The sequence below is a fragment of the Lagenorhynchus albirostris genome, chromosome 10 (assembly GCF_949774975.1).
Source record: "Lagenorhynchus albirostris chromosome 10, mLagAlb1.1, whole genome shotgun sequence".
NCBI classification, from domain to species: Eukaryota; Metazoa; Chordata; class Mammalia; order Artiodactyla; family Delphinidae; genus Lagenorhynchus; species Lagenorhynchus albirostris.
The window spans coordinates 64,883,485-64,895,933 of NC_083104.1; the positions used below are offsets into that span (position 1 = coordinate 64,883,485).

The 12,449-nt window shown below is 41.4% G+C and overlaps 1 protein-coding gene across 2 annotated transcripts in view; it reads left to right on the plus strand.

Moving 5' to 3' along the window:
- The window catches only part of BLTP3A (bridge-like lipid transfer protein family member 3A), a 57,323-nt gene that overhangs the window by 17,459 nt on the left and 27,415 nt on the right, over positions 1-12,449 (plus strand). For both annotated transcript variants that reach the window (XM_060162629.1, XM_060162630.1), the window contains exons 2-6: positions 2,781-2,943; positions 3,045-3,083; positions 3,801-3,892; positions 11,434-11,623; positions 11,937-12,077. In XM_060162629.1, coding sequence (XP_060018612.1) covers positions 2,781-2,943; positions 3,045-3,083; positions 3,801-3,892; positions 11,434-11,623; positions 11,937-12,077 — 625 coding nt within the window. The remainder of the gene's footprint in view (positions 1-2,780; positions 2,944-3,044; positions 3,084-3,800; positions 3,893-11,433; positions 11,624-11,936; positions 12,078-12,449) is intronic.

Genomic DNA, 12,449 nt, shown 5'->3' on the forward strand with positions numbered 1-12,449 from the left:
CTTTGCCCTGGAGGGGGACATTACTTCATCCCTCAAAACGCTTTGCAAACAGAATCCTGAGAAGTGGCCTGGGTAAGGAGCAGTCAGGGTCATGTGTTTTGTGTTTTTCTTACCCACCAAGACATGTAGGAGTGTGAGAGACCCAATGGGAGGAGTAGCTCTCTCAACAGGAAGTTTATACAGTAGGTTGTTGATAGAAATCTTAGGTAGATTTATTGTGAAATACTTGCCATACTGAAAGGTATAGAGAGTGATATAATGAATAGCCATACAGTCACCTCCCAACTTGAGAAATAAGCATTGTCCATACAGGTGACACTTGCTGTGGTCTCCTCCTCTTGTCCCATGAGTAAGCATTTCCCTGAATTTGTTGTTATCATGCCAGTGCATTTCTGTGTACCTGTTAATATCATACAGTACTGTGTGTTTATAAACTTCTAAAAATTTTTTTACTATCATTTAAAAAATTGTTACAGAGCCCTTTTACATAGTATTGGGTTGGCCAAACAGTTCGTTCGGGTTTTCCATAGCACTTTACTGAAAAACCTGAATGAACTTTTTGGCCAACTGAATACCATGTTAGTCACTGTAGGGGAAAATTGTAAAGATAAAACTCTTGCCCGTCATGATGTTATGGTCCAAGGAAAACCACAAAGACTGAAAACATAGCTTAGTAAAAGGAAAGGATATGTGTGAAAAAAAGTTGGTAAACAACATATAACTCTAAAGTCAGCTATTAGCATCTAATATATGTAAGGGCTAAGTATAGTTACTGATGGAAGGAGAAATGGAATTCATTATTGGGGTAGAAAATAGTGACTATGTGAGGCAACAACAGTGAGAACTTATATGGGTGAGATTCATCTAGACAACTTGTCATACAGGAGAGGGGGTTACACTGTGAGGCAATGGCCTTAAGTTGATCCAGCCAGAAAGATGAGAGAAGGGAGCTGGGAGTAGTCAGTCAACAGGGCAGTTAGCTACGAGGTATGTAGGCCCAGCATTCTGTCAGGGAACCATTTTATTAGGAGGGATGGCTAAGACTAAGCCCCTGATCAAAGGGCTCAACATCTAATTGTGCAGCAGTAGTTACACATGGGAAAATTAGAGAACACCCTAAGACCCTCTCTGATTATGACCTAAATGTGTGTTACAGATTCCAGGGATGTAGAAGGTACGAGTTTAATGTGAGTTCAAGCAGTTAGGGAAAGAAAGCCTCAGTGAGAAGTCTGGAGTTGGGCCTTGAATGGCAAATTGTGATAAGGGTGCTCCAGGAAAAGGAGTGGGTGGCAAGAGCACATGAGCAAAGACGAGACAGTGACTGTGGAAAAGGGAGAGGATGGGCCTGTGTGCATTGTTTATGTCCAGGCCCCTTGATCTGTAGAGTTTCCCATGGCCTGGATTTTGCTGATTGCACACTTATGGTGCAGTTCAGCAGTTTTCCTCTGTATTTCCTGCAAATTAGCAGCTGGACCCAGTAGCGTGATGAGATTCAGGTTCAGTCCCTTTGGCAAGTCTGTAAGTGGTTGTGTGTTCTTTTGTCACATCAGTAAAGGTAGCTGTAAGGGTCTGGGGTTTCACTTTACCCTACTTAACAAGCCCATAATTAATCTGCTACTGTTTTGTATTCTAACCTCATAGAGCTCCCTCTTCTGCTGTTTCAAATAGTGTTTAAAAAGTATAATGGCTTGCTTTCTGAGATATTCTGGTCTGTTACCCCCCAACACCCCCGCCCCACTTTTATTTGGACCATCTCTTTTCTTCATTTCTGTCTTGCTCAGTTTTGATTCCTCTCCCAGCAGTACCCTGTCCTAGGAAGGAGCCTTGGTTAGTTCCATGAGTTTATAGGGTTAGATTGCTTCAGCTCCTTTGGGCCCCTTGCCCCAAATCCCTCCAGTTTCAGTTGCTATTCTCAAATTGGCTCACATTGCTTTTCGCTGAGTACTTGGTTATCTTGGGGTTCTTCTGTTCTCTGATCTGTCTGATGCCCTATTGTTTTCCTCTGTGTTGATCTGCACAGCTGCTTATAGAATTCATGTCTTGTGGCTGTTAATGTTTTTTCCCTGCCTGCTTGTGTATGAGGGTTTATGAGGATGCTTTATCTTCTAGTTTTGTTTTAAGTGTTATCCATGGGTTTTTTAGTTGCTATCTAGTCCTGGTTTTATATGGAGATTCAGATATATCAAAAGGCTCTATTGCCACTGCTATAGCCATTTCTCCAGAATTCCCATTGTAGGTTCTTGAGTAGAAAGATGACACAGTCGAGACAGAATGAAATGTCTCACCTAACATCTTTTTAAAAAATAATTAATTAATTAATTTTTGGCTGCATTGGGTCTTTGTTGCTCCGCATGGGGTTTCTCTAGTTGAGGCAGGTGGGGGCTACTCTTCATTGCGGTGAGGGGGCTTCTCATTGCGGTGGCTTCTCTTGTTGCGGAGCACGGGCTCTAGGTGCACGGGCTTCAGTAGTTGTGGCTCATGGGCTCTAGAGCGCAGGCTCAGTAGTTGTGGCGCACGGGCTTAGTTGCTCCGTGCCATGTGGGATCTTCCCGGACCAGGGCTCAAACCCGTGTCCCCTGCATTGGCAGGTGGATTCTTAACCACTGTGCCACCAGGGAAGTCCTCACCTAACATCTTACATGGCGTAGAGACAGTGTGGCCATTAGTCCCCATTTGTTCTTTAACTTTCTCTTTTCTCTAAACTGAGAAGTGTTATTTGCTATAATGCCCATGTGCAGATTTCTGTGGAAATAATAGCTTCTTATCATCACTCTTTTCAGGTTCACTAAGAATCTTTCCCCGGACAAAATCAATTTGAGCACCCTGAAAGGGGAGGGTCAGCTGACCAACCTGGAGCTGGATGAAGAGGTTCTACAGAATGTGCTGGAGCTTCCCACCTGGTTAGCCATCACTCGGGTCTACTGCAACAGGGCCTCAATCCGGGTGAGAATGGGGGTCAGAGTGCTGCTACTCTCTTTGGACAGCAGGACTGCCTTCTTGAGGGGTGACTCCCACAGCTCTGAGTCTTTGCTTTCCTCTTTCAGATCCAGTGGACAAAGTTGAAGACACACCCAATTTGCTTGGTAATGGCCTTTCTTGATTGCAAGTAATCAAATGGGGATGGCCGGGGTAAGGTTTTAGAAGATCTGAGAGAAGATGGGGAGGAGCCCTGATGGGCTGTCCCTTTTGGGAGTGTGGGTTCTTCTGTCTGGCTTGCGAGCTTCTCTGTGAGACAGAGTGACTATTGTCTGGGCTTTTTCTGGAACTGCTGTGCAACATAGCAGTTAGCACTGAGACACAAGACCCTGGAGTCCTGAGTTGATTTTGTTTTATTTTGATTTTCGTTTTTATTTTAAAACAAGTTTTGCTGCCCAGGTTCTACCTTTACATTTCCTTTGGACTCCTGACAGAGGAAAAATTAGAAGTTTAGTTCATGTTGACTGTTGGGTGATTATCAGCTGAAAGCCCTCCAGGAACTGATTGATACATATCTTTACCCCAAAGACTGGAGTCCCCAGGGATAGTAATATCTCGGTAACTTGGATATATGTTTTCTTTTTCTGCTGTGAGCTAATCCCATGCTTGTCATGGAGTTCTGCTGCTAATGGAAATGGAAGGCGGAAGATGAGGGCTCTCTTTGTATTTCAGTTTGTTCATTCATTCATTCGACAGACATTTATTATCTGCCTACTGTGGGCACAGCCCTCGACTAGGTATTGGAGCACAGAGATGGATAAGACACAGTCTGTGCTGTGTGGGATTTTGTGCAGATGCTTAGCTCTCTGTGGCTTTTATTTCAGTGTCTGGATAAGGTAGAGGTGGAGATGAAGACATGTGAAGAGCCTCGGTCCCCCAATGGACAGTCTCCTATTGCCCTCGCTTCAGGGCAGAGGTTAGTTGCTTTGGGTCCTATTATTTCCAACATATTAACTGGTTCGGATCACCTTTTAATTAAAAAATAAAAACTTTATTATGGAAAATTTCAAACATGCACTGAAATAGAGAGAATAGTGTACTGAACCCCCATGCACTGAAGATCTAACTTTCACAATTCTCAACATTTTACCATTCTTTTTCTACCTTTCTTCTGCCACTTTATGTGTGTGTATGTGTGTGTGTTCGCACACTCTGTAGTTCTTATTTATCTATTTATTTATTTTTGGCTGTGTTGGGTCTTTGTTGCTGCACGCGGGCTTTCTCTAGTTGCGGTCAGCGGGGGCTACTCTTCGTTGCGGTGTGCGGGCTTCTTATTGTAGTGGCTTCTCTTGTTGCAGAGCAGGGACTCTAGGTGCGAAGGCTTCCGTAGGTGTGGCACGCGGGCTCTGGAGCGCAGGCTCAGTAGTTGTGGTGCACGGGCTTAGTTGATCCACGCATGTGGGATCTTCCTGGACCAGGGCTTGAACCCGTGTTCCCTTTGTTGGCAGGAGGATTCTCAACAACTGCACCACCAGGGAAGCCCCACTCTGTAGTTCTTTTTTTTTTTTTTCACTCTGTAGTTCTTGAAAGCAAATCCCAGGTGCCATATCATTCCACTTGTAAATACTTCTGTATTGTGTGTCTTTAACAAACAGGATTGAGAAGAAAGAAAAAACCCCACAGTACTATTATCACAATTAATAGAATTAATAGGGATTCCTTAATATCATCTAATACTTACTGCATATTCAGTTTTCCTGAATTGTCTCTGAAATATTTTTTTACAATTCAGTGTGGCTCCACAGAGCTCCACACCTTATATTTGGGGATATGCCTTTTAAAGCTCTTTAGCTCTGAACAGTCCCCCATCCCTACACTTTTTTATGTATCATTTGTTCTTTGTAGAAACTGGAGTATTTCTTCTAAAGAATTTCCCACATTTTATATTTTGGCTGATTGTGTCCTCGAGGTGTCGTTTTAAATGTTTCTTGTTTAATCTGGTCGTTAGATTTAAAGGCTGGATTTGATTCATTTGTTTGTTTGTTTTCTTGGTAAAAATACTTCATGAATGGTACCACGTTATTTCCTACTGTAACGTAACGGGAGGAACATAATATTCCTTTGGTTAGGATTAATCAGTGGATTCAGATGATGTCGGCCTGACTTGTCCGTTATGATAAGTTCCTCATCTACCTCTTACCTCATGGTTTAAGGACCATTGATGATGGTTGTCTGTAGATCTATTATATCATTGTAGGATAGAAAATAGAGATTTTATAATTCTTTTTTCCTATTGCATTTATTAGTTGTGATTTTCTATAAAGAACTTTCTTTCACCAACTATTTGAAATACAGTTTGTACAGGAATGTCAGGATAAATGCTGGATTCTTTTTTTTTTTCTTAGCTGCGTCAGCACTTAGTTGTGGCACACGGGGTGTTTGTTGAGGTGTGCAGGATCTTTCATTGCAGCGCGGGCTCTGCCTTGCAGCACGGGCTCTGCCTTGCAGCGCATGGGCTTCTCTCTAGTTGTGGCGTGCAGGTTTGCTCTCTCTAGTTGTGGCGCATGTGGGCTCTGCAGTTTGCAGTGTGCGGGCTCAGTAGTTGTGGCATGCGGGCTTAGTTGCCCCGCGGCATGTGGGATCTTAGTTCCCCGACCAGGGATCGAACCTGCGTCCCCTGCATTGGAAGGCGGATTCTTTACCACTGGACCACCAGGGAAGTCCCTGTATTTTTTATTCATATACTGAATCTTGGTTCCTAACTACAATAATATAATAAATGATTTACTTTTTCAGTAGTTTCAAAAAATAACAAAACCAGTATTATAACTATCGATACGACTACTGAATGCAGTAGCTTTCTTTGTGTGTATGTGTGTTTTAACCTTATGATATATCCTATTAGGGATGTATTGTCAAAATATTGTGTTTTAGGGCTTCCCTGGTGGCGCAGTGGTTGGGAGTCCGCCTGCCAATGCAGGGGACACGGGTTCGTGCCCTGGTCCGGGAAGATCCCACATGCCGCGGAGCTAGGCCCGTGAGCCATGGCCGCTGAGCCTGCGCGTCCGGAGCCTGTGCTCTGCAACAGGAGAGGCCACAACAGTGAGAGACCTGCGTACCGCAAAAAAAAAAAAAATACTGTGTTTTAAAATTACTTGAAATCATTCTTCTTATGGTTGGATACCAATTTGACATACAGAGGCATTCATTTGTTTCATTTTTTTTTTTTAAACAGTATAAGAGCAGTTTTAGGTTTAAACAGTAGTATTAAGAGCAAGGTACAGAGGTTTCCCATATACCCCCTGCTCTCACACATGCATAGCCTCCCTCATTATTGACATCCCCCACTGGAGTGGTATATTTGTTACAATAGATAAACCTACATTGACACATCAGAATCACACAAAGTCCATAGTTTACATTAAGGTTCACTCTTGGTGGTACATTCTACAGGTTTGGACAAATATATAATGACCTGTATTCACCATTATAGATTCATACAGTGTATTTTCATTGCCCTAAAAATCCTCTGTGCTCCACCTAGTCATCCCTCTCCCTGCCCCAACCCCTGGCAACCACTGGTCCTTTCACTGTCTCCATAGTTTTTCCTTTTCCAGGATGATTCCTTCTTTTTAGATTGCCTTCTTTCACTTAGTAATATGCATTTAAGGTTCCTCCGTGTCTTTTTAGGACTCTATACCTCATTTCTTTTTAGTGCTGAATAATATTTCATTGTCTGTGTATACCACAGTTTATTTATCCATTCACCTATTAGGGCATCTTGGTTGCTTCCAAATTTTGACAATTATGAATAAAGCTGCTATAAATGTCCATGTGCTGGTTTTCCTATGGCCATTAAGTTTTCAACTCCTTTGAGTAAATACAAAGGAGCATGATTGCTGGATCTGTGGTGAGAGTATGTTCAGTTTTGGAAGAAACCACCAAACTGTCTTCCAAAGTGGCTGTACCATTTTGCATTCCTACCAGCAGTGAATGAGAGTTCCTGCTGCTCCATGTCCTTGTCAGCATTTGGTGTTGTCAGTGATCTGCATTTTGACCATTCTGATAGGTGCATAGTGGAATCTCATTGTTGTTCTAATTTGCACTTCCCTGATGACATATGATGTAGAACTTATAAGACACATGCTTATTTGCTATCTGTATATCATTTTTTGTAAGGTATCTATGAAGGTCTTTGGCCCATTTTTTAATTGGGTTGTTTGTTTTATTGTTGAGTTTTAAGAGTTCTTTTTATATTTTGGGTAACAGTCTTTTATCAGATGTGTCTTTTTCAGATATATTCTCCCAGTCTGTGGACGGTCTTCTCATTCTCTTGACCTTGTCTTTCACAGAGCAGATTTTTAACTTTAATGAAGTCCAGCTTATCCATAATTTCTTTCATGAATAGCGCCTTTGGTGTTGTATCTAAAATGTAATCGCTATACCCAGGGTTATCTAGGTTTTTTCGTATGTTATCTTCTAGGAGTTTTATATCAGTTTGTTTTAAATTTTTAAATTCTTTTTATTTTTTAACCTATGTAAAATTACATAGTTCCAAAGTTAAAACTATAACACAAGGCATGTTATATGTATGTATGTTTGTATTGTCCCCACTCTGTTTCTTACACAAAATGTAACATACCATAAACACTTTCCACATTGCTTTTTTCTTTTAAAAGTATATCCTGGAGAGCACTTCATAGAAGTATGTAGAGAGATATTTCTTATTCCTTTTTGCACCTGCAAAATACTCAGTATATTTTATAGAGGCGTCATTGTTCATATAGCCAGTTCTTTGTTGATAGACATTTGAATTATTTCTAGGGTTTTTGCTGTTACAAATAGTGCAGTAATAAATGACCTTGTTCGTAAGTTACTTAGTATTTTTCCAGCATATTTTTAAAAACAGCTTTATTGAGGTATAATTCACATACTACAGAATTCATCCATTTAAAGTACACAATTCAGTAGTTTTTAGTGTATACACCATGTTGTGCAACCATCATCACAATCAATTTTAGAACATTTTTATCACCCCAAAAGAAACTCTATACCTATTAGCAGTCACTCTTCATTCTCCCCTGCCTTAGCCTTAGGCAACCATAAATCTGCTTTCTGTATCTATTCTGATCATTTCATATAAATGGCATCATATATTATGTGGTCTTTTGTGATTGGTGTCTTTCACTTAGCATAGCGTTTTCAAGGTTCAGCTATGTTGTAGCATGTATCAGTACTTTATTCCTTTTATGGCTGAATAATATTCTATTGTGTGGATATGCCACATTTTATTTATCCATTCATCAGTTGATGGACATTTGGTTTGTTTCCACTTTTTTTGCTAGCATATTTTGGGATAGATTCCTGGAAGTGGGGCTGCTGGGTCAAATAGCAAATGCATGTATAATTTTGATAGATGTTGCTAAATTACCCTCCATAAGGATTTTGTAATTTCGTGTCACCACCAACAATGTTGTAAGAGTTCTTGTTTTCCAAGAGCCTTGCCAATAGACAATATTTTCAAACTTTAGGCTTCTTTTTTTTTTAATTTATTTTTTTGATTTTTGGCTTTGTTGGGTCTTCGTTGCTGCGCGTGGGCTTTCTCTAGTTGTGAGTGGGGGCTGCTCTTCTTTGTGGTGTGCGGGCTTCTCATTGCGGTGGCTTCTCTTGCTGCAGAGCATGGGATTTAGGCGTGCGGGCTTCAGTAGTTGTGGCACGTGGGCTCAGTAGTTGTGGCTTGCGGGTTTTAGAGCGCAGGCTCGGTAGCTGTGGCGCACAGTCTTAGTTGCTCTGTGGCATGTGGGATCTTCCCAGACCAGGGCTCGAACCCATGTCCCCTGCATTGGCAGGCGGATACTTAACCACTGCACCACCAGGGAAGTCCAAACTTTAGGATTTTTGTCTAAAGATAACACATGGTATTTCTGTGTAGCTTTTTGGTAAGTTATATTGGAGTACACAAATAAGTGTATAGATTAATGATTCTTTACAAGAAGAAACAGACCACTTCCAGAAACCCAGAAGCCTCCTGCACCTTTCCTAGTCATACAAACCCTCAAGGATAACTTTATCCTGATTTTTAACACCACACGTTAGTTTTCCCTATTTTTAAAGTTATATAAATGTAAGCACAAATTATGTCATCATTTGTGTCTACATACTTTAGCTCAACATGATGTTTGTGAAAGTCATCCATGTGGTTACATGTAGTTATCGTTCATTCATCCTCATTACTGTATGTTATTCCATTATATGCCACAATTATCCATTCTGTTGTAGATGGACATTTGATTTGTTTGCAGTTTCTGGCTATTAAGCATACTGATGCTACATTGAACTGTTCTCTTTCATGACTGTGGTGGTTGATACATGACTCTATGCATTTGTTGAAACCCTGGACGTGTACACCACAAAGAATGATCTTTTCTATATGTAAATTAAAAATATGTAAGAAAAAAGAATAGTGATGCTATGAACGTTCTTATACATACCTCTTGGTGAACATATGTACACATTTCTGATTTGTATATATCTAGCAGTAGAGTTGCAGGGTCATAGGCTGTGCATATGTTCTGCTTTAGTTCATACTGCTGGACAGTTTTCCAAAGTGCTTGTACCACTTTTCCCCCTGGCAGTGTTGCTGGCACTTAGTATTGTCTCTCTTTCTATTTTAGCCATCTAATACGTGTGTAGTTGTATCACATTATGATTTTAGTTTGCATTTTTTTTGAGGATTTGTTTATTAGAATTTAAAATATCCTCTTTCACAAAGCATTGATGTATTCTGCCCATTTATCTTTTTTTTTTTTTTTTTTTTTGTGGTACGCAGGCCTCTCACCGTTGTGGCCTCTCCCGTTGCAGAGCACAGGCTCCGGACACGCAGGCTCAGCGGCCATGGCTCATGGGCTTAGCCGCTCCGCGGCATGTGGGATCTTCCCGGACCGGGGCACAAACCCGTGTCCCTTGCATTGCCAGGTGGACTCTCAACCACTGCGCCACCAGGGAAGCCCCTATTTATCTTTTGGGTTATTTTGGGGGTTATTTGTCTTTTTCTTATTAATTTGTAGAAGTTCTTTATACTGGAAACAAGTCCTTGGTTATATACATGTATTACAAATATCTTCTCCTACTATGTGGGTTCCCTATCACTGCTAATGTTACTTTTTTGTTGACCAGAAATGATTAATTTAACACAGTCCTTTATATCTATTTTTCCCTTTATGGTTAGCACTTTTTTTTCCCTATGACATTGTCACTTTTGTCATAAATCAAGTGACTCTCAGTGTAGTTTTTATATATGAGTGAGGTTGAACATCATTTTATGTTTAATATCTATTTGCATTTATTTTTCTGTGAACTGTCCCTACCTTGTCCCGTTTTTATTGGGCTCTTGGTCTTTTTCTTCTGAGTTTTTTGAAACTCTTTATACATTAGAGATATTAGCCCTTTGTGATATAAATTGCAAAGTTTTCTTTTTCCAGTTTGTAATTCCCAGACTTTTTTATCTCTTGTAATGAGAACTGTTTCACCTACATGTTAAGAATGCCTGTGTTTTCCACGTCCTGAAGGACTTTAAGGATGGCCTTTGTTCCTCTCCCTGCTGTTTCTGCCTCTCACTATAAAGCACAGCTATGCTCTTTGGGATAGATTTGACAGGGCAGAGGTGGGACTGTTCTTGACTAGATTTCACAGTATTAGACCTCATGCTAACCTGGCTGTACTTCTTTCCTCTTTTCACTACTTTTGCAGAGTATGTTCTGTCTTTGAAGATATTATGGAAACCTAGTGTTTCCTTTCTGTTGTTATAGCTCTCCTCACACAGACAATATTCAGTATTTATTCAGGTAGTTTGTGGACTGTGAAAATATTTTTTCAATTTATTCTTTCTAACCAGAGATTGTTTCCAGGTCAACTCTTTCTTTTATTCCATTCTTAAAAAAAAATCTCATCGGAAAGAGTACTACATCGTCATAAAAATTTTTAGAAATGTAAAAAATATAAAGCAGAAATGGGAGGAGAAAATTTTTTTAAAGTCATCCACAGTTTGGGCTTCCCTGGTGGCGCAGTGGTTGAGAGTCCGCCTGTCGATGCAGGGTCCACAGGTTCGTGCCCTGGTCCGGGAAGATCCCACATGCCGCGGAGCGGCTGGGCCCGTGAGCCATGGCCGCTGAGCCTGTGCGTCCGGAGCCTGTGCTGCACAACGGGAGAGGCCACAACAGTGAGAGGCCCGCGTACCGCAAAAAAAAAAAAAAAAAAAAGTCATCCACAGTTCTAGCATCCAAAGACAGGCATTGTTAAGAGTCTTGTCTTATGTCTTCCAGTATAAAGAGTATGCCTACAAATTCCCTGGCGGCCCAGTGGTTAGGACTCGGCGCTTTCATTGCCAGGGCCCGGGTTCAATCCCTGATCAGGGAAGTAGAATCCCGCAACATGCACGGCATGGCCAAAAAAAAAAAAAAAAGAGTATGCGTCAAATCTCATATGATCCTGAATGTTGGTCTGCCTCGTTTGTTGTAGTGAGTATGGCTTTGCCGAGAAGGTGGTGGAGGGGATGTTCATCGTCGTCAATTCCATCACCATCAAGATTCACTCCAAGGCCTTCCACGCTTCTTTTGAATTGTGGCAGCTCCAGGGCTATAGTGTGAACCCCAACTGGCAGCAGAGTGACCTCCGCCTCACCCGTATCACTGACCCCCGCCGAGGAGAGGTGACAGCCCTGGCATTCTGAGAAGGGAGAATGGGGGGTTCAAAATAGGACTCATTCTTAAAGGATGTTATTCCTGCTTTGGGGATTTCCTCAAAGTCTCCCCCATTCTTGGGAACCCAAAAATCCCTTCTGTCCAGTGTTACTGTTACATCCTTTCCTCAATTATGAATCTCTGATCCACTGCTTTCTGTGGGTAGGATCCCAGCTGAGAATGGTGGGGGTCTCTGCCTTGCCAGTCTTTTCCCCTTGGACTTCCTGCCTCTTGATTAATTTCATCCACAGAATTAAGGGATTTAACTTTCTTTCCTTCTAGGTTTTAACATTTAAGGAAATAACTTGGCAAACACTTCGAATTGAGGCAGATGCTACAGACAATGGTGATCAGGACCCAGTCACCACTCCACTGAGGCTTATTACCAACCAAGGCAGGATCCAAATAGCCCTCAAGAGAAGAGTGAGTGTGTTCTCTGTCCTCATGAAAACTTCCATCTTTTATTCTCCCAGATAGCATGGGAGATGGCGTTTCCTCCTCTTTGAGTGTTGCCCGCCCCTGGAATGACATTTGAAAGGGGAGGACCTGCAATTCAGTGTTGCACTGTATCTGCTAATGAGGAAGCATTTCTACCTCCCTGTCATTTTAATTTTGAAAACCACGATTTTTACCTGTATATAGGGACACATAGGCAGTTGATTATTGCTGCTTCTTGTTAATCACAGAAAATTTTAGTAGTTTTGTAAGAAATTGACTCTCCACAGTGCTTGATACTTTCGTGTATTGGGGATTGAAAAGCCATCCCTGCAATTGGTTGGGCAGTGGTCACTTTGA